Below are 20,115 nucleotides of genomic sequence, written 5' to 3' on the forward strand. Positions count from 1 at the left end.
CCCCAAAGCAGAAGGGCCGTCCCCAGGAAGGGGTCCCACGTCCCCACAGGGGGGCTGCGCTCACATGATGCCATTGGTGAGGTACTGGAAGCCGTCGTACAGTTTGGTGGTGATGGAGCGCATGCTGCCGTCCACCATCTGCTCCACCAGCAGCTGCAGCTGCTCCTCCGTCATGTTCATGTGGAAGCGCTCCTTCAGGTTGCGGATGGTGCTGGAGCCGTGGAAGCAGGGGAGCTGCGAGCCTGGGGGCGAGAGGAGGGTGAGGGGGGGGGACCCCGCAGGGCTCCACTGAGGGCACAGGGGGGGATCTGCTCTGTGCTCAGCCTGCAGGGCCGTGCCACCGACGTGGGGACAGGGCTGGGCTCCGTGAGGCTGGCGATCAGCAGGACAGCCCCAGGGCGGCCCCCCCCTCACCTTGCTGCATGATCTCCACGATCTGCACCACTTTATCCATGTGCTTCCGTGCAGCGATCAGCCCCTGCAGCATCAGCATCTTGTAGTAGTTGAACATGTCCCCGTCTGGGCCCCCCATCACCTGCAGGGCAGAACGCAGTGAGCGGAGGGCAGGGAGCAGCGCTGCTGGGCCAGAGCGATGGCACAGAACACCGGGATCATGGGGGAATTTCACAGCGCCCGAGAATGGCTTGGGTCGGAAGGGACCTTTAGAGGCCACTCGGTCCCACCCCACCAAGGACAGGGATAAAGTCCCTTCAGCCCGAACCGTTCCTATGGTTCCACGGTTCTGAGGTTGATCTTTCAGGATCTTTGCAGCCCAACCATCCCGCGGTTCTGTGGGTGATCGTCAAGGTCACAGAACGACAGGATTGTCTGCACTGGAAACCATTAAAGGTCATCTCATCCCCTGCAGTGAACGGGGATCCCGCAGCTCCATCAGCACTCACAGCCCATCAGTTTGACCACGGAGGTCTCCACAGGGTCGTGCCATTTGACCACTACCAGTGAACCCACGCTGCACAGAGCTCCATCTGGAGCCGGTTTACACTTGCAGCTGTCAGCCCTTGGGAGCATCGCTCACTCACATCCACGAACTCCGTGGTGAGTTTAAAGGCGGACGTCTCGAAGCCGAGGTTCCTGGGGGAGCTGGAAAGGATGAACCCGAAGTCGATGTGGATGATGTGTCCGTCTGCATCCAGCAGGATGTTCCCGTTGTGCCTGAGCGGGAGGGGAAAGGCTCCGTGAAACTCTGCATGCTCAGAGCGGGGCAGGCGCTGCCACCTCCGCTCCCAAATTCGCCCTCTGTGCACGGAGCGAATCCCAGGATACGGCACCGACAGCACCGTGACCCCACGGCGTTGGCCTCAGCCCCCCACGGCGTCTCTGCACCCCTGCTCACTGCGGGACCCACCTGTCCTTGACCTGCAGCAGGTAGCACACCAGGCAGTAGCCGGCGCAGCTCTGCACAAAGTTCCTCTGTGCTGTCAGGAAGGACTCGGTGTTGTAGCTGCCGTGCTCCTGCAGGAAGTAATCCAGCAGCGACAGCAGGGATTGCTTCTTGATTTGGTGGATGGAAACGGCGTTCACCACCGGCTCAATCATGCCGCTGTCGGCGGAGATGACGAGGATTTTGTATGGCTTGATCCAGAGCGGGACGCGCTCCTGCTCCCAGATGGACTGTGGGGAAAGAGGGGAAACCTCAGCACTGCAGCTGGGGGGGAAAGGAGGGCCTCCCATGGCCCCATCCGTCCCTCCTCACCTGCAGCTGCTTGAGGACCTGGAAGGCGAGCAGCTCCTGCCGCAGGTCGTCCCCACACTTCACGATGACGGAGAGGAGGCGCCAGGAGGGGAGGTGTCCATATGGGGACCCTTCCCTGATCCGCCTGCGGGAGAAACGTGAAGTCACGGTGGGAGGGGGCAGTGAGGTGGTCTGGTGGGGGTGCGGGGGAAAGGAGAGCCTCCACCCCACCGGAACTGCAGCAGAATGAGCTCCGGGCCAGTTCTGATGGCCAACGAGCCTCAGCCAACCTCAGGGTGAGCTCCCCTGTGCCACAGGGCATCATGGAGAGGAGTGGAAAGGAAGGAGCTCCTGAGTCCCCCCAGAAAACGCCCACATCTGTGCAGTGGGGACTGGACATACGATTCCAAGGCCAGGAACACAAAGGATTTATTTTGGGGCTGGGCCAAAACGCCCTGACACAGCAGGAGCCTATAAATACCCGCAAAGCCCCTCCGAGCTCTGCCCAGGGACAGCAAATCAGAGGGATTTTCTCCCTCCTGCTCTTCTGCTCCCACGCACCAGGTCTGGAGTCGGCTGCAGGCTCAGGAGGATCGATCTCACATCACCACGTGCCCCTCCCACGCAGACCCCCATCCTACCTGACTTTCTCCTGCCACGGCTCCTTGAGGGCGACAGCGGATGGGTCCTCGGGGTCCCTCCTGAAGGAGGTGGGGGTGTGAGCCAGCTGCTCCGAGAGCCGCCGCCTGCGGGACAGAGCGGGGTGGGGGTCAGCAGCACAGCGCCGTCATGCGACCCCCACAGCCCCTCAAAGGCTCAAAGGGCTTTGGAGGGGTCCCACGGGGCTCAGCCCCACCGCCTCCCCGGGACACAACGCTGGGACCTCACCTGATGTCCCCGGCAGCGATGAACACCGGCTCGCGGCTCTCCTGGCTGGTGATGCTGTCCACAGAGAACTGGGAGATGTTGTCGCAGCTGTTGGTGTGGATTTCTGGCAGCTGGGAGGGGAGGGGGCTGCTGTTAGTGCCTGTGTGACCTCGGGACAGCAACCCACAGAGCCACAGAGTGCTTTGAGATGGAAGGGGCCCTTAAAGGCCGTGTGGTCCCACCCTTGTGATGAGCAGGGACAAGGTCCCTCTGACCCAAACTACTTGTATGGTTCTGAGGCTGACCTTCAAAGACTCTTCCAACCCAACCGTCCCATGGTTCTGCGGACCATTAAGGTCACAGAATCACAGAACGGTTTGGGTCGGAAGGGACCCTGAAAGGGCATTTCATCCAACTCCCCTGCGACGAACAGGGACGCCCACAGCTCCATCAGAGCTCACGGCCCACCAGCCGGACCATGGGGGGCTGCAAGGAGTGGGGCGCCACCTCCCTGGGCAACCTGCGCCACCTGCGCCACTGCCCCTAGGTCCTTTCAGCAGGGCTGCACTTCATCCTTCCATTCCACCCTGCAGTCACAGCAGAGGCCGTGGTGACCCACACACTGCACTGGCTCTGCCGACCCTCAGGCGGTTCTCCTGGCCGCACGGCGGGGTCTCTCTGGACAGCACGCGGATGGGAAGGACGGGAGCCCTGCCTGCAGCACGGCCTCACCTCCACCTGCAGCTCCACGATGTCGTCCACAGACCACGCCTCGTCGTCGTTGTCGTAGTTGGGGACGGTGGTGAAGCTGCTGGTCCTTTGCTCGGCCGTGATCCCGCACTCGGGGAGGTTCTCGGCGGACCGCGTGCTCCGGATGCGGTTCTCAGGGATCCTGGCTGGGACATTCGCCGTGTCGAAATTGTCACATTCAAGCACTTCCACGTAGATTAAATAGGGCGCCTGGGGGAAGCAAAGCGGCGTTACAGGGCGGCGGGCGCGCAGAGCCACCCTCGGCCTCACGGGACGAAGGCAGAGCAGAGCGGGGCGTTTTGGAGCCGAAACCCGCGCTGCCCAGCTCACCTTGTCCTTGGAGTTCAGCACCACCGCCTGCGTGTGCGGCACCCGGACCACGTGGTGCTCGAAGCCGGCCGTGGGCAGCCAGGCGCGCGCGGGCAGCTTGTGGTTGAGCAGCGACAGCTCGGAGATGAGCCGCTGCGTCTTCTGCTCTTTGGTGGGCAGCGTGGCCAGGCGCTTCCCGATGGCCATCAGGGATTTGATGAACTCCCGCTCGGGAGCGAGCCTGACGGGCTGCGGGGGGAAGGAGGGCGCGGCGTGAGGGGCGGCGGGCTGGGGGTGCTGCTCGCTCCGCCGGCGGCTCCGAGCCCGGGACGGGCTCCGGAGGGAACGCGGCTCTGCCCACCCCTGCCTCCTGTACGGGGCGACCGCGACGCCTCCCCCTCCCACCGCGCAGCTGGAACCCCCTCCTGGAGTCCAGCGATCCCCACGTCCACCCCACAGCTCCGGGGTCCCACGCGGCTCGGCTCTGAGCCCCCTCGGTTTCTCAGCCCCGATCATTTGGCACAGAGTGAAGTGCAGCTTTGCGGCCCCGCAGGCAAAGGGCTGCCTTTGAAAGACAAACTTCCGATCGGCACAAGGAGCGATGAACGGCTGATTTTTTGCCACGAGAAATGCAGGATCAAACTCGCACACGTGCTCACTGCACAACCATGCAGGAAATGCACATGCAACAAGCTGCAGGGCGAGAGAGAAGGCAACAAAATGGAAAACGGCGGAGAGCAGAAGAAAGGAATGGTGAAAGAAGAGCAGCACCGTTTGTTCCCTTTGGGAGGGGAAGTGGGAGTGCGGTGTAGTCCACGTCCAAAACCCCCCAGCCGGGGCTCAGCCCAGCGCTGCCCAAGGCTGCAGCACTTCCACAGCCTGCGGGGCCGCCTGCTCCACCGGATCCCATTTCAGCACAGAGCTGATGCTCTGCTCCTTCCAGCACCGCTTCCCTTCCTCTCCCACCGCTCTGCTACGGAACGTCTGCACTCCAGGCTGCACAGCTGGGGGTTGGGGTTGCGCCCACCCCGCGGGTCCCATTTGGGACCAGGCAGCGCCCCCCGCTGCCGTCGTGCAAAGCCCTCCCCGTCCAGGCTGGGACCAATCCGTGCAGGTCCAGCAGAGGCCCATCTGCTTCCCCAGCACTCCCAGCCCTGCTCCTCCCACAGCACCGTCCCCCAGTGCCGGAGCACCGCACCGCACCGCCCCCAGCCCCCCCCCCCCACGTTCTGCTTGGAAACCTTCCGCTCTCAGCTCCTCCGACCACGAACACGTGGCCAAGGCCGGCCTTCCCCAGCCCCTCTGCTCCGAGCGCATCCCCAGCTCAGCACTACTTGGCATTAATGGGATTGAGATGAGGCTCTGCCCCCGGTCCTCCAAATGCAGCTGCCAGCCCAAGATGTTGCATCCTGTGAGCTCGCCGCCCCCCTCATGTGTTGAGGATGAGCCGACCAGCTGTGGGTCCCCCATCCTTCCCCATTCATAAATTTGGGATAAACACTTGCAAAGAGCCCAGGTGGCTGCACTTCTGCTTGAGATAAAGCAGCAGGGCTTGCACAGCCTGGAAGGAAAGCTTTCCTGGCCGCGGGTGCTCCTGCTATTGGCCACGGCCACCCAGGGCTGCAGGGCTGGCACCAACCCTGAAAAGCAAAGGGAGGGCAGATACAGTGCTATCAGCCCACCCCCCACCTCCCTCCCAGCCTCTCACGCGGACTCCTCACCTCCTGCTGTGCCTCAAAACGCAGAGATGGAGGAGATCCCATGGATCTCTGAGGTTGGAAAAGACCGCCAAGCTCATCACAGCCAACCATCACCCACCCCAACCCCCCTGCCCACTCACAGGGTCACTGAGGTTGGAGAAGATCCCTCAGGACATCACGTCCAACCCAACCCATCCCCCCCATGCCCACCATCCATGCCCCTAAATAGGAGCACAGAGCCATTAGGGTTGGAAAAGACCTCCAGGACCACCCAGTGCGTCCCCACTCACCCCACGCTGCCCAACTGCAGCACCACTGAGGTTGGAACAGATCGTTCAGATCCCAACTCATCACCCCAGCCCCCCCCCACGTCCCCAAGTGCCACATCTCTGCCATTCTGCATGTGATGACCTCCCCCCTCCACTTCCAATGCACCTCTGCTCTTCTGGAGCAGAAATATTTCCTAATATCCAACCTGGAAACAAAGCCCCAGAGAGGAGAGCCCACGTCTGAGCAGGGTGGGGGGGCACAGCTCTGCTGCAGGTTTTCCTCCTGCTCTCAGCAAAGAGGAACACAAGGAGCTGGGAGGGGATGGGAGCCCAGGTGAGGTGCCGGGTCCCCCCCAGCCCCTTCCCCCCCCACCCCAATCCCTGAGGGCTGCAGGTCTGTGAGGCACCGCGTGCTGCTGCCCAGGGCAATGGATTTGATCATGGACTACATCTTGGGATCCCACTGTAAATCCCAAACAGGGAACGCAGGGAGGAGGAGGATGGTGTGAATGAGAAAGATGCAATTGGCTCGGAACTGAAAGAAGGCTCACAGCAAAAGGAGGCTCTGCTGGAGGTGCTGGGGTTGATCAACAGCCCAGAGTGCAACGCAAAGAGGGGAGGAAACGATCCGTGGAAGAAGCAGATGAAACCCCGGCTGGCAGAGGAGTTTTCGTTTTTCGGAAAAGGACAAATTCAAGGAAAACAGCATTTCCTCTTTGTCTGCTAACGCTGCGGCGCCAAGGGCAGCGCGTGGAGGGGCAGGACTCACAGCTCAGCAGGAGGGGAGCCCACAGCCCCACGGCTGGGCCCACTTTGTTTGGAGCAGCCAGGTCCAACCCCCGGTCTGGGTTTGTTTGATGCCCAAACGGGCAGAAAGCCTTTGGTGCCACGCTGGGGGCAGCGGTTATGTGGGGTCTGGAGGGGGTGGGGGGCAGAGGAAATGCTGCTGTAGGACGGAGGGCCCAGGAGCAGAACAAAACCACTTACGGAACAGAATGAGTTATCAAGGCTTTCCGTACTCGAGGAGAGCTCCTGGGAAATGGATGGAAGGGGTTTTGGTGGCCGTTTTTGGGTGGTGGCAGCGCGGTCAGAGAGAGGAAGGAGGGGGAGGAGGAGAAAAAGCAGTAGTTTAGCTCCAGGTTCATCACCGTCACTTTGCATTTCTTTCGTTTTGCTTGGCCCCCCATTGCATCACTGCTGCCTTCCACTCCGGGCTCCAAACCCCAGGGCTGGCGTCCAGAAAAGCCAACACAAACCAACAGAACAACCAACATGGTTTCCCCTTCCTCGTCCTTCCAAGCTCTCCTCCACCCTCTGCTCCCCCCACTCCGCCCCACATCCATTCATTGCACACAAAAAGAGGTGATGGCGGCGCTTCTCCCCCCCCCCCACTCTCAGTGATGGGTTTTAATGTTCTCCTCCCAAAAAGGAACAAACAGATCGTTGTGAGCGCATTAATTACAGGGAAATGCTAATTCCATCAGGCTTAATCTCACCGTAAGCAATAACAGTGTTCAAATTAATAGCTTCCTTGTGACTGCAAACAACCCTACAACGGTGCTAAGCCCCAGCAAGGCTCATGGAGGGAAAAAACCATCACAATTTGTTGGCAAATGGAGCACGGAAAACACAACCTGCATGGTGGGGCTGCCAGGTGCCTCCCATCGGAGCTTTGGAGGCACTGAGCTGTCGGCTCCTGGCGTGAATTTGGGACACGGAGCCCAAAAAGCGTTTGAAAACAGAGCTCGGTGCAGCTCAGCCCACAGCACCTTCGCTTCCACAAACCCCCTGCAGAGGACCTCCGTGCCGATGGAGAAACCAAGCAACAAACCCTCCTGGTTGCTATGGATGGCAACAGTCTGCGTCTTAAAAAAACGAAAGCGAAAGGAAGCTCAGGAGCCCGTTGCCCCACCAGCTGCGCACTGCGGGTTTCACCTCCAAGACAAACAAGCAGGGCAGCCAAAGTTGGATCACAGACCCTACGGTTGCTGCTGCCACCACGGCCACGGGACCGACGTCCCAAAGCCAAAAGGACAGCGCAGGAAAGATGATGGAGAAAGGAAGCCAAGGCCCCGAGCTCTGGAGGGCCCAGCAGTAACGCTCGCGGTGTTGCAGCGTTAACCCTGCTGCGGGTTCCCGTCCCCAGAGGGAAGCTGCGGGGCAACCAAGGAGCTCTGCTGGGAAAGGAGCTCCACCAGAGGGGGCGTTTCCAGCAGCACCGCCAAAGGCGCCGCTTCAGGGGCAAAAGGCCGCAGCCCACAGCCGCGTGGTGCCAGAGAGGCGTTCAAAGGGGATCCGCGGGCAGGGAGGAGCAAGCGGAGGGAGCGCAGCCTCCTAGCAACGCTTCCCATTCCGAGCGACGGGCGAATCGGAGCAGAAATGCCGACGCAGACAGCTTTGCACGCAGCTTTGCACGCAGCTTTGCACACAAACCCGGCTGCTGATGTGGCTGCTAAAAAGAAAAACAAACAAAAAAAGCCCCGCAAAGCCCCGCTCAGCCCCAGCGCCGCGCGAGAGCTCTGCTCCTCCAACACGGCGACCTGCAGCAGCCCCAGCCCCGCTGGCACCGGAGGAGCTCCCTCCCGCAGCCAACCTAGATTCTTAACCGGTTATTCAATTAGCAGCTTCCTAATGAACGTTTTTCCCCTCTGCTCGCCTCGTGGAACCGGTTGAGCCGAGCGCCGTTCACACGCCGCGCCCCGCCTGCAGGCACTGCAGCTCTGGGCTGGGGGAGCTCCAGACGGGGCCGCACCACGCAGCGCTGCATCCCCAGCCCCTGCACGCGGCATCCCCTCCCACTGCCCACCACATCCCCTCCCACTGCCCACCACCCAGCTCTCACCAGCGCTCCTCTGCCCATTAACTCAGCTCGGGTTACGGCAGCTCATCTCCCTTGGGCTCTCAGGTTCCCCAGTGGAAAAATCAGCATCAAAGCATTCGGACACTGATCTCAGACACGGGGTTTGGGGGTCCTGCGCAGGGCCGGGGGGGGGCTCGGTGGTCCCTGCGGGTCCCTTCCGATTGGGGATGTTCTGTGAGGTCCCCAGTGATGGCTTCTGCCTCCTCTACCTTTGTGTTAATTGAAAAGCAGCAAAGGAAAAGAAATTTGCAGCATCAGAACCAGAGTACGAAATGGTGCTGCAGATGGGAGCTGGTGGAGACTGAGAACCACAGCACAAACGTGTCACAAAACCTCTCCTGCTGCTGTGGTTATGCAGTGTGAAGTGAACACAGAGATCTCAGCAGAGGGAACTGTTTGTTAGAAACAAATTGCTGCAGCTGTGAGCAGCCATGGGGAAAGGAAGAGCGGATCCCAGAGGCTGCACCATGGAGCCACGCAGACCCAGAGGTGTGAAATGGGGGACAGAAGAGGTGCAATACCGATGGGAGATGAGGGACTGCGTGCAGTCACAGAAGGGTCTGAAGGCATCAAGTGTGGCCGAGGTGCTGTGGTTCATTTGGCTCAGGGAAGATGGAGAACAACGAAGCGCTGGTCCTGCTGTGACCCTGCCTGCTGGTGCTCCGGACTGAGGGAAACCCCTTGCAGGTGGAAGCAACCCCACATTTGCTGGAATTCACACCAGGGATCAGCCCTAAGATACACACGCAGACAGGCCCGGCCCGGAGCGCAGCCCCAGCAGCAGGCTGAGCAGTGGGACAGCAGCACACAGAGCAGCACTGCTCAGCACAAGGCCGGGGTGTTCAGAGATCAGGGAAGCTCTGACAGCACCTCGACCGTCCCCACTGCTGCACAGCACTTAAACAGCCTGTGTGGCCGTGAGATCGAAACGTGTTTCAAAGCAACACTGCCAAGAGAAACCATTCTCCGAGCTGCTTTCATCCATCATTTATGAAAAGCTTCGGTTCCCATTTCTCAGGCATCTGCAGTCAGTGTGAGCACAGGACCTCGGCACGTCCTGCCTCCCACAGCCACTGCTTTACGACCACGAAGGGGGAAAGATGGGGACGATCAATTTGCTCAGCCAGCCCCAAACGCCTCGTGCCCCAGAGCTGGGAGGGTTTCAGCCTGGCCTCAATCAGACATAGCACTTCCAGCCCTCTGACCGAAGCTCTGCAGCCCTGTAACTTTCATATCCATTTCCAAACACACCGACCCCGAGTTTCGTGCAGGCAACGAAAGCACGTGGCCCCTGCAGTGACTGACAACAGAGGGAATCTCAGACGAGGCAGGGAAGCCAAGAAATCCTCCACTGTTGCAAAAGCACCACAAGATCCCTGTGTCCAGACAGGGAGGGCGGCTGCCAGCATCAGCAGCCCAGGAAGGGGCAGCCTGGGATGGGGTCCGTGTGCCCCACAGATGGGGAGAGGCCACGTCAGCCCCACCAGCCATCACCAGCCTGTTCTGAACGGGGCAACCACCACGGCCCGTCCATCAGCACAGCTCACAGCCCTCAGCTGCCCAGAGCCTGTCCAGCATTGCCAAGCCCCAGCCGGCTGCAACAAGGAGGAAATCAGATTTCCAACAGCAATCAAAACAGAGACATCAGCTTGGCTGCTGAGTGGAGTGGGAGCTCAGCAGCGTAGGAAGCAGCTCACTCTCCCCATCCAGCTCTCTGCCTTATCTGAGAAGCCATCACACATCCTCCCTTCCCGTTGCACCAGGAAAATTCCCCCTTTGGAGCCTCTGCTTCCTTGAACGAACGCAGAGGAGCGGCACTCCCACACCCACAAAGCGCCTCCAGATACAGCAGCGTCTTCTCAACCCACGGAAATGAAATTTAAGAGGAACTCTGCCTGCACATCCCGCCCTGATGAACCCCACGGAGAGCTCAGCAGGGCAGGGATGAGCCTGGTGAGCTGCAGGGCTGGGGAGGTGAAGCATTTGGGGCTGAGGGGCCGCAGGGAGCCCAAACTGACCCAGGTGGGCACCCAGACCCCTGCTGTCGCCAGAGCCGGACTCTCCTTCACATGAATGTTAACAGAGGAATCACAACTCCATCGCAGCAAGCAGGACCAAAATCCCTCAGCAGAGGAGCTGCGGGATGAGGACCGACGGCTCAAGCACGCCCCTACGGGCGCCCCCCCCCAGGCCGAGTTCTGGGGAGCCCCAACATTACCTCCTCCTCGCTCTCCACTTTGGGGTTGCTGGCTGTGCGCTTCAGATTGCTGCTCAGGCTGATGGTCACCGTGGCGTCCGACTTGGACCTCTGGTGAGTCCTTTTGGAAGGGGACAGCCCCACGTCGGGCGCCGGGCTCAGCGAAGGCAGCTCCCTCTTCCTGTGAGCTGGCTTCAACTCGTCCGAGAGGATGAGCTTCCGCAGCTTGGTCCCTCGGGAGTGCCGCTGGGTGGAGATGTGCATGTCGGACGAGTAGGCGCCCAGCAGCAGCGCGCACTGCAGGGAGAAGTTGATGCTCTGCCGGCAGCGGTGCACGATGTAGGGCTTGATGGCGTCCCCCACATCCTCGTCCATGTGAATGTACATATTGAGCAGCTGCGGCAGGTAGAAGTCCACGTCCTCGTTCCTAAAGCAGAACAACCTATTTCCAATGTAAGCCTGCACGCCGGGTTCCTTTGAATTGTACAGGTATGAAATGGCCATGGAGATATCAAAGAGTTTGGATTCAAAGAGCCGCAGGAGCCAGGACTGCTTCGCCGAGTTGTTCTTCTGCCGCTTCCGGGCCGTCCTCACCGTGTTGGCCGCGGTCTCATCCTCCTCCTCCTGGATCCTGGAGGCCGTGCTGGGCAGATCGTCCAAGCAGCGGATCTCACAGCCCTCCACCAGCTCCCCGTTGGCCAGATCCCCGGCAGCCCGCAGGCCGCGCTCCGCCTCGCCGCCATCGCCCGCGTCGGTCGGGCTGTCCGAGGAGACGCCGTGCATCAGCTTCACCTTCTCCAGGACCTCCTCGCAGGCCTTCTTGGCCACCTCGGGGTCGATGACTGCCAGCTCCCCGACGCCCTCGGTGATGACGCTGAGGGCCGCCCCGTTGCCCTGCGGCACGCAGCCGGGCTCCACGCCGCTCCCTCGCGCTGGGTCTGCGATGGAGTCTCCCATAGCAGTGGTGGACCTGCACCTTTCAGAGCTGGAAAAAATAAGGAAAAGAGACAAAAAAATGCGGTTAGGGATGCAGCTTCCACTGCGCAGGACGGAGCTCCCAGGGTGAGGGTCCTGCCCAAGAGCTGAGAGGAGCACTGGGGCAAACCGACAGCCTCCATCGGTGCAGGATGTGCCCATGGAGGCAGCCAGTGGGTTCTGAGGGTCTTCCTGGTGCCCACCCAGGCTGGAGAGAGCTGTGTGCATCTCTGAGCCACGACACCAAATCTCTGTTACCATGACAATAAAAAAACCCGAGCAAGCCAAAAAGAGAAAGAGAAGGGGAAAGGAAGAACCAGGGTGCTCAGCAGGCAGTGAAGGGACCCCGCAGTGCTGGAGGCCGTCCTGCTCACCCTGCTTCCACTCCTTCAGCTTCCAGTGGGATCAACACCAAAGGGAAAAGCTCCTGAGTGCCCAACCCGCACTGCCAGGGCAGCAACGAAGGGTTTTATTGCTGCAAGGTCCCTGCTCTCAAAGTCCAGGCACTAAAGCCTGGATGACACATCCTTGCCAATCGTTAGTGCTTAAAGACGATTTAAAAGCGAGATAAACGAGGGACTGAGCGCACCTTCTGGTTTCCTATCTTGATAACAAGAGCAGCGGGGCATCCCTGCAGAAAACCAGCCAGAATGATGGCAATGCCAAGAGAAGCAGCCTGCTAACACTGCCATAACATCCCCGCAGCTCACAGCCTGCAGGAGAGCACGGAGCACTGTGAGCAGATTGATGATTCCCTCCTGCTTTCCCCATTCAGCACAGTGGGAAAAATGAGAGCCTTTGGAGGAGTTGCTCAATGAAATATTTGCTGCTTCCATGCGACCCTCGGCCCAGCTGTGCTCCAGAAATTGCACCAGGAGGTTCCTGCAACGAGGTAATTCCCCGCTAATGGAATGACCTTGTGTTATCTGATTACTTCTGCAGGCGATTACAGCGGAGCAGCATAAGCCCTCGAGGAGGAGCACAGGGACGCCCCACAAAGATCCAGCAGAGACCCGGCACCGCGGCGCCGCTCCCAACAGCTCTGTCCCAACCCCATTCCCTCCGCTGTCCCATCGCCCCAAGGCAGTGGGAGAATCCTGCCCTCGGTTCCCCTCCCGCAGTCACCGTTTCCCATGCCACCACCCAGCGCCTGAGCCGGGAGCACCGGCGGCTTTAAGCCTTGTCCCACCGAGGCACCAGGACGGTGGGTGGGGGTGAGGGCCGGGCTGATGACAGCACAGCACCGGCCCCGACAGGCCAGCCCCGAGCCGGGGCGCATGCCAACTTCCTCCTCCTGTCCCCAAAGCGCAGCAGCAGGGTAAAGGAACCCGACCAAAGTTCAGCAGTCGGAATCGATATGAATGGCATCTTTCACAGCAGCACGACACCGCATTTTCCTCTGTGCCTGCCATTCCCTTCGGTCCAAATCCCGCATGCCTCGAATAGTTGTGGTCATTAGATCCTAAAGACCCGGCAAGCACAAGGAAGTTGTTCTTCCTTCTTGGTGAGGCCGTGAAAACCCAAACAACCCAATTTTTAAATTAGCACCACTCAGGCAAAAGGGAGAACCCACAGCACAGTGCAGACAGGATCTGAGAAACCTCCTTTGGAGAAGGAAAGAGCAGGAAAGAAAGGAGTCCCAGGAGAGCTGTGCTCTTGGGGTGACCCAAAGCAACCCGTCCTTGGGGTCAGAGCTCAGCGCAGCAGGCGCTGTGCTCCCAGGTGGGCTCCTGCCCCGCACAGAGGGACACACGTCAGCCACGTCCCAACACCCGGAGTGAAACTGTCAGCACTGTCACTGTTTGCAGTCAGACAGCCCTGTCCTGCGGGAGTCCCCACGCTGCTCCTGGGCACTGTTTGTGCAGCAGTGCTGGGCACTAAACCAGCCCAGCGCTCACGGTGAAGGCAGGACCGGATTAAAAGCACTGAAGCCCACTGACATCACTTCTCTCCACCATTTCCAGGTGACCACACTTCAAAACAGTCACTACAACCACAGCCCCGATTCCCAAATCCTTTCCCACGTCAACCAGGAGCGCAAGGTTTGCTCCTCCGCCGCGCACGCAGCCTTGCGCCCAAGGAGACGCAGCTGGGCAGAGATCTGCAAATGCTGAGTGGGTTAAACTTGGATTAAAGCACTGCACACAGCCCACAAATCCACCCCAGGGCTGCAGGGTTACCTCTGTGCTTTGCAATCAGTGCTCTGCGCTTCAGGTTCGCTCCTTGGCCTCCCCGCACCATCCCAGCTCCATCACAGACACGTGTCCCAAAATCCCCACGGAGGGAATTCACCTCTCTGCATTTTTCTGGGGCTCACGTCACCGTTTGCTCAACGTGTTCCAATGTGCTGCATCCCTCCCCAATCTCCCCCGTTCCAAACGGGTCTCACCAGAGAGGAAAAGCCCCATCGGCTCCGCACAACAAAGCGACGCAGCCTGGAGAACAGGCTGAGCCCAGTTCTGTGGCTCATCCTCCACCCACAGCCGCAGCAGGCCAAGTTTCTCTCTGGTGGAACTGTGCTGAAGTCAGTGATTAAACACAAAATAAAAGGAAGCTCCTATGAGCACAGAAGCAGTCGAGGCAGCGGCTTCAGCGCAGCTCCTTCGAGAAGGGACAAAAGCAAAGGGAGCTCGGCTGGAGCGGAGCTGTGCCTCCACAGGAAAGCCAAGTCTCTCTCCTGCCTGACTTGAATAAGAAATATTGGCCCTGGCAAAGCACCAGGAGCGCGGGATGAAGTCTCACCAAGACATCTGGTCTCTATTACGCCGCGGTACTTTTTGTTTTGCTCAGAGCTGATGGCCCTCCGCATCTCACTGTGCCTTCGGGAGGGTTTGGAGAGAGGCAGAGCAGCTCTGCGCTCCCTGCGGTGCCAGCGAGCTGAAGGGCTGGAGAAACTGAGGCATGAGGTGCCAGGATCCACTCAGCTCACAGCAGCACTCTGCACCAAAGCGGCAGCAAACAGATCCCTCTGGGGAGGCTGCTTCCTCTTTCAGGCCTGAAATCCCCTTCCCAGAGCCCCAGCACTGCTGTGGACACACTGCCAACCACGCTTTGCTCGCAGCTGAAGCAGATTCAGCCCTCACGCAGCACACGTGGCTCACCCTGCATTACAAATAACAGCCCTACGGCCACAGTGGGAGCCCCCTCCTCCCTGTGATCACAGCTGCCTTGGACCTGAGCATTAATCATAGAACTGCAGGGCTGGGAAGGGAGCACTGGGGATCCTCACAGCCAGCCCTGCTGCCAACACATCTGTTTGCATGGGGTGATAGGATGGGGTGGAAGGGTCCTCAAAGATCACAGAACAGTGGGACCACAGCTCGGCTGGGCTGGAAGGTCCTCAAAGATCACAGAACCACGGGAGCACAGCACGGCTGGGTCCTTACGGAGCTCAGGCCGGCAGTGCTGAAGGGACCCCACAGCCCCGGCCGCCCCATTTCCTCCCCACGGCCTCCCGACCCCCCCCGCCCCACCTGCAGCGCTGCGGACCCGCGGGGCGGCGGTGCGGAGCTCCGGGGCGGCCGCGCGGGGCTCCCGGGGCGGCTCATCCTGAGCCGAACGCTCTCGGTGCTCCGGGAAAGGGCCCCGAACCGAACGATTCGGCCTCCGCGGCGCTCTCCGGAGCCGCTCGGGTCGGGGAAGCAGCGCTGGGCCCGGCGGAAGGCGGCGGCGGAGGCAGCGCAGGCCCCGGCGGCCCGGGCTGCCCGCGGCGCCGCCTGACGGGACGGGACGGGGCGGGGCCGGGCGGGGCGGGACAAAAGCACACAGCGCCCCCTGTCGGCCCGGAGGGATGGTGCGCGATGGAGGCGTGACCAATCGGGAGGCGTGGTTAGGGGAGAGGGGCGGGGCCGATGGCGGGCGGGGCTATTGGGAGGCGTGGCCGGGGGCGTGACCAAACGGAGATGGGCGGGGCGGTGGGGTATGGCTAAAAGGGGGCGGGGCCTGAGGGCAGAACAGCGTGGAGCTCCGGGTTTCACTGAATCCGCCGTTTTTCACCTCAAATCACCCCTTTGGGCGCTATTGTTGGACCCAGAGGGGAAACTGAGGCACGCAGCTGCCATCCTGTGCCCCACCAATGCCGTGTGTCCCCATGAGACTCCGTGCCACCCCAGGGATGGCGCTACTAAAGGGAGGGTGACATTCTATGATTCTATGATTCCTTGTTTGGACAATGGCACCACATGGACAATGTCACCCTGATGGTGACACTCAGGAAACTGTGAACCCCCGGGACAGTGAGGTGACACCCAGTGACATTCCAGGGATGGTGACACCTGGGGATGGTGACATTCAGGGGACAATGACACCAATAATGCCCCCACCCCCCGTCCTGGTGACACACAGACAGGCGGACGCACAGCGCTCAGTGTTTAATGGCAGGTGACAGCGACATGCGGTGATGAGGACACCCCGCTTCCAGCAGTGGGTCCCTATGTGCCCCCCGGGAACACAGGGCCATGTGGGGCTGTTGGCTCCGTCCCGGCTCCACATCCATCCCCACACAGCGCAGTGTCATTACTGTCCTCTCCTGTGACCCCGCTGCCACCCGGTGCCACGCTCAGAGTCTCCTCCTCCTGCAGCCCACGGCCGTCCTGGATGACACTCACTTGGGTTGGGGACATCCCCACTGCGCCATCTGTGATGTCACCTCCATGGGCACCGTCACCTCCATGGCCACTGTCACCTCTGTGCCCACGGTCACCTCCATGGGCATTGCCTTCTCTGTGCCCACGGTCACCTCCGTGTGTGCTGTCACAGCGCTCAGGCCCCACATCCGTCCCCTCGGCCGCATCCCCGGTGCGACCCGGTGACCCCACACCTCCTTCCTCCTCCTCCATCCTCTTCCTCGGCCGCCCACGCCTGCGTTTGGCCCCGGCCTCATGGGCCACCTCTGGGGACCGCTTGGTGGCCACAGGACGCTGGGCTGAGCCCGGGGGGCCATCAGGGGCCGCTCCGCGGGGGCTGTCAGCTGCAGGCACGGCCACGCCGGGCAGCAGCACGTTGAGCCCGGGGGGCAGCGGGACGGCCACCTTCACGGTGCCCCCCAGTGGGGCGGCTGTCAGCTTGGGGGCCAGGACTGGAGGAGAAGAGCACACGGCTGTGGGGCCGGGTGGGACTCGGGGGAGGAGAAGGGGCAAACGGGCCATCAGCGCGTTCACCTGGGGGCTGCTCGGTGGCCGGGGCGGCTCTGGGGGCTTCTTCTTGTCAGGACGTGGTGGGATGGTGGCCTTGGGGACGCTGTCCTTCTTGGTCTGTGGGTGTGGATGCAGTGTGAGACGTGGATATGGTGGGACACCAGGGGATGTGGGACACAAGGATGGGGACATAAAGAAAGCAGAGACATGGGGACAGGGACACGAGGAGGACAGGTCTATAGGGACAGGGGATACAAGACAGAGACAGCTGGGGATGGGGGACAGCAGCGGATGGGGGGCATCGTGTCCCACGTGGCCTCACCTGTGCCAGGCTCCGCTCGCCTCCCTCCGAGGCCTCCAGGCCATTCCTCTTGGACAGTGGAGGAGAGCGGCCATCACGATGGGCCTTCTCTGTGCTCTCTGGGGACACGCAGTGAGACGTGAGGTGGGGAAGAGCCCCACTGAGTGGGGACAGTGCCCAAAGCCACCCCCACAGCCACTAAACTCCACACCCCACGGGGACACCCGTTAGGGTCCCCCATCGGCCCACCTGAGACCACCATGGCCATGACGAGGTCGGCGCGGGCCGAGCGGGAGCTGATGATGTGCTGCTGGATGAGGAACTGCGCCACCTCCACGATGTTGTTGAAGGAACGTTTGAGGATCTTCTCAGCCCAGTCGCAGGTCAGGGCACAGGCCGCTTCCATCACCTCGCTGGTGTAGGACTGCACCAGGTCTGTCAGCTCCGTGTGCTGCTGGTGGGACACCAACATCACCAACGGGGCCAACAACGCCACCGTCACCACTGTATGGGGACAGAGCAGAGCTCAACCCTCGCTCGCCCCACGGGAATGCATCCTCCTGCCCCACTCCTTTGAGCGTATCCCAAAGAGGCAGAACACGGACCGGCATGGAGGACTTACAGTCTCTGCCACCTTGAGGTCCAGACTGGGCAGCGGCGGCAGGCTGACCACCGTCTTCCTCCGGATGCCGCTGTAGCAGTACGTGTGTTGGGGTTAAGGGGCAACAAAACACATCTGGGACAGCTGACTGTGCACCGACCCCACGCACAGCACCAGGAGCCACCAACGCTGCCTGCTGCATGGAGACCCATCACGACAAAAGGATATTTCGATTGCCCGCGGCCTCCCAGCCTTCTGGCCTTGATGTTGGGGAAGATCTCCCGGATGATCTTCCCAAAGTTGGCAGCGCTCAGAGGGCGGCAGCAGAGATTATCGCAGTACTGCCTGGGGGGGGAGGGTGGGTCAGAGCTGCCGACCCCTCCTTGCTGCTCCTATTCCGTGTTCCAAGAGCTGCTGTTGGGCACGGCCGTTCCCAACCAACCCAAGTGCCACCTGACCCCAAACTGAGCTCCATGAGGCACCACCATGCTCACCTGTAGGTGTTATAGATGACCTGCATTGAGCATGGCCATTCACAACCAACTCCAAGCACCCACTGCCCCCAAACCAAGCCCCATGTGCTCTGCTCACCTGTAGGCATCGTAGACATCCTGCTTGGGCAGGCAGGTGTCTGTGTGCTCCTCCAGGTGGTTCCGGATCCAATTGCAGGCATGCATGTACTCAGCTGTGCTCAGTGAGCTCAGGTCCAGGCTGCTGCTGGGAATGATGGCATGGAGTGAGCAGATGGGGGTGATGGCTCGGGGAGGCAGACCCCCAGCACCCACCTCCTGTCCCCCAGGCTCGGTCCCGACGGCAGCTGGAGGTAGAGGTAGAGCTTGTCACTGTCGGAGAACTTCTGGACATCTTGCTATGGGCGAAGGGTCCGAGCGGAGGGGAGGAGGGACCGGAGACAAAGAGAGGTGAAGGATCCAAAACAGAGCCAACATTCATGGAGCATTTGAAGCCAAAGGTTTGTGAGCATGGGCACAGCCTGCACGTGGGGTAAACGGGGCCGGGGGGACAGCAGGGGTTGCTCCATGTGGGGCTGAGCAGCTCCTGACCTCTATGGGACATGGGACTGGGGAAATGGGGCTGGAAGAGGGGTTTGGATCATGGAGGGGTGGGCACGCGGCGCTCCCCCACCCACAGAGGCACTCACCAGGATGGCGTCGACTTTGTTCTGCACCGCTTTGCTGCAGGGGACAGACAGAAGGGACAGAAGGGACAAGGAGAAGGCATCAGGGCACGGGATGGCCTCACTCCGAGGACCCCCGCCCGCGTCCCGCTGTGCTCCTGAGGAGCTCTGCACCGATGTTCCCACCCAAAAAAGGCACCGACTCTCATCCCTTCCATCCACGGGGCTACAAATTCATCACCCCTGTGAAGTCAGACCCCGTTTGGGTCGCTCGGGTTATCGGGAGGGCGCTGCAGCCTTACGAGATGTTGCCCCGCAGTTTCTGCAGCAACGTGCCCGGCTCTGCTGTGCCGCTCCGGGAGCCGCCGGGTGACAAAGTGCCCTTCTTGGTGGCCTGGGGGCTCAGCTCCTCGTCGGCCATGGCACTGGGATCCTGGGGGGGCGGGGGAGGATGAAGAAATTCAGCCCCAGAATGGGGAGGGGAGCCCCTCAGAGCCCAAATCCTCCACTGGTACCCGCAGAGTTGGCTCTGCCCCCGGTGTCCCCACCCGGAGACGTGTCACCAGCAGCAGGGCGACGGGACGCAAGAGGACAGCGGGCAGCGCAGCCCGGCACGGGCCGGGGACGGCAATGGGGGGACGGATGGGAAACGGGAACGGGGACACCGGGCTATAAAGGATGTGAGGACGGGGGACACCACGGCACAGAGGGGTGGGGACGGGGGGTGGGAACATGGGACATGGGAACGGGGGACAGCAGGGTGGGGGGACAGCAGGGACCCCCGGAGCCAGCAGCTCCCGGCGGACGGGGGGACCCGAAGGCGCGGGGACTGCAGCGGTGACCGCGACCCCAGCCGCGCTGCGCCCCCCGGCCCGCACCCACCTGCGGGCTCTGCTCTGCCCCGTCCCGTCCCGCTCCTCCTCGTGCCGCCGCCTCCCCGCGCACCGGGAACCGAAAGTGCTGCGCCCCTCGTCGGGCCGCCGGCAGCTTTTTTCTGATTGGCTGTGGCGCCGCAGATCTGCCCGGATACTGCGCCGTGCTTTAATGTGATTGGCTGCTAGCGGCTGTCCTACCCGGATACAAGCGGGGCTGCGCTGCTGAGTGGCGGCGCTCGAGCTGAAGTCTGCCTAGCAACAGCTCCTGATTGGTGGAGTGGAGGGAGGGGATGTGGGGGTAAACGAGCGGTGTGCGTGCAGCGTGCGTGCAATATGCGTGCAGAGTGCGAGCAGCGTGTGTACGGTGTGCATGCAGTGTGCGCAGTGTGCGAGCAACGTGTGTACAGCAACGTGTGCAGTGTGCAGCACGTGCACACCTGCAGTGTGT

The 20,115-nt window shown here is 61.3% G+C and overlaps 2 protein-coding genes across 2 annotated transcripts; both read right to left on the reverse strand.

Moving 5' to 3' along the window:
• Positions 1–60: 60 nt before the first annotated feature.
• On the reverse strand, positions 61–11,602 carry PI4KB (phosphatidylinositol 4-kinase beta; the record flags this gene model as incomplete). Its single annotated transcript, XM_079550957.1, has 11 exons — positions 61–242; positions 415–535; positions 1,041–1,173; positions 1,367–1,632; positions 1,715–1,838; positions 2,335–2,439; positions 2,582–2,691; positions 3,293–3,520; positions 3,641–3,868; positions 6,576–6,620; positions 10,667–11,602. 11 exons carry the CDS (start codon positions 11,600–11,602, stop codon positions 61–63), a joined length of 2,478 nt encoding a protein of 825 aa, XP_079407083.1.
• A 4,448-nt stretch (positions 11,603–16,050) lies between these two features.
• RFX5 (regulatory factor X5) lies at positions 16,051–19,213 on the reverse strand (the record flags this gene model as incomplete). Its single annotated transcript, XM_079550959.1, has 9 exons — positions 16,051–16,872; positions 17,078–17,175; positions 17,306–17,510; positions 17,679–17,756; positions 17,882–18,002; positions 18,249–18,374; positions 18,443–18,525; positions 18,817–18,850; positions 19,095–19,213. The coding sequence occupies 9 exons, from the start codon at positions 19,211–19,213 to the stop codon at positions 16,051–16,053; spliced, it is 1,686 nt and encodes a 561-aa protein (XP_079407085.1).
• Positions 19,214–20,115: the final 902 nt, after the last annotated feature.

Source organism: Tetrao urogallus, assembly GCF_951394365.1.
Source record: "Tetrao urogallus genome assembly, contig: SUPER_28_unloc_2, whole genome shotgun sequence".
NCBI lineage: Eukaryota > Metazoa > Chordata > Aves > Galliformes > Phasianidae > Tetrao > Tetrao urogallus.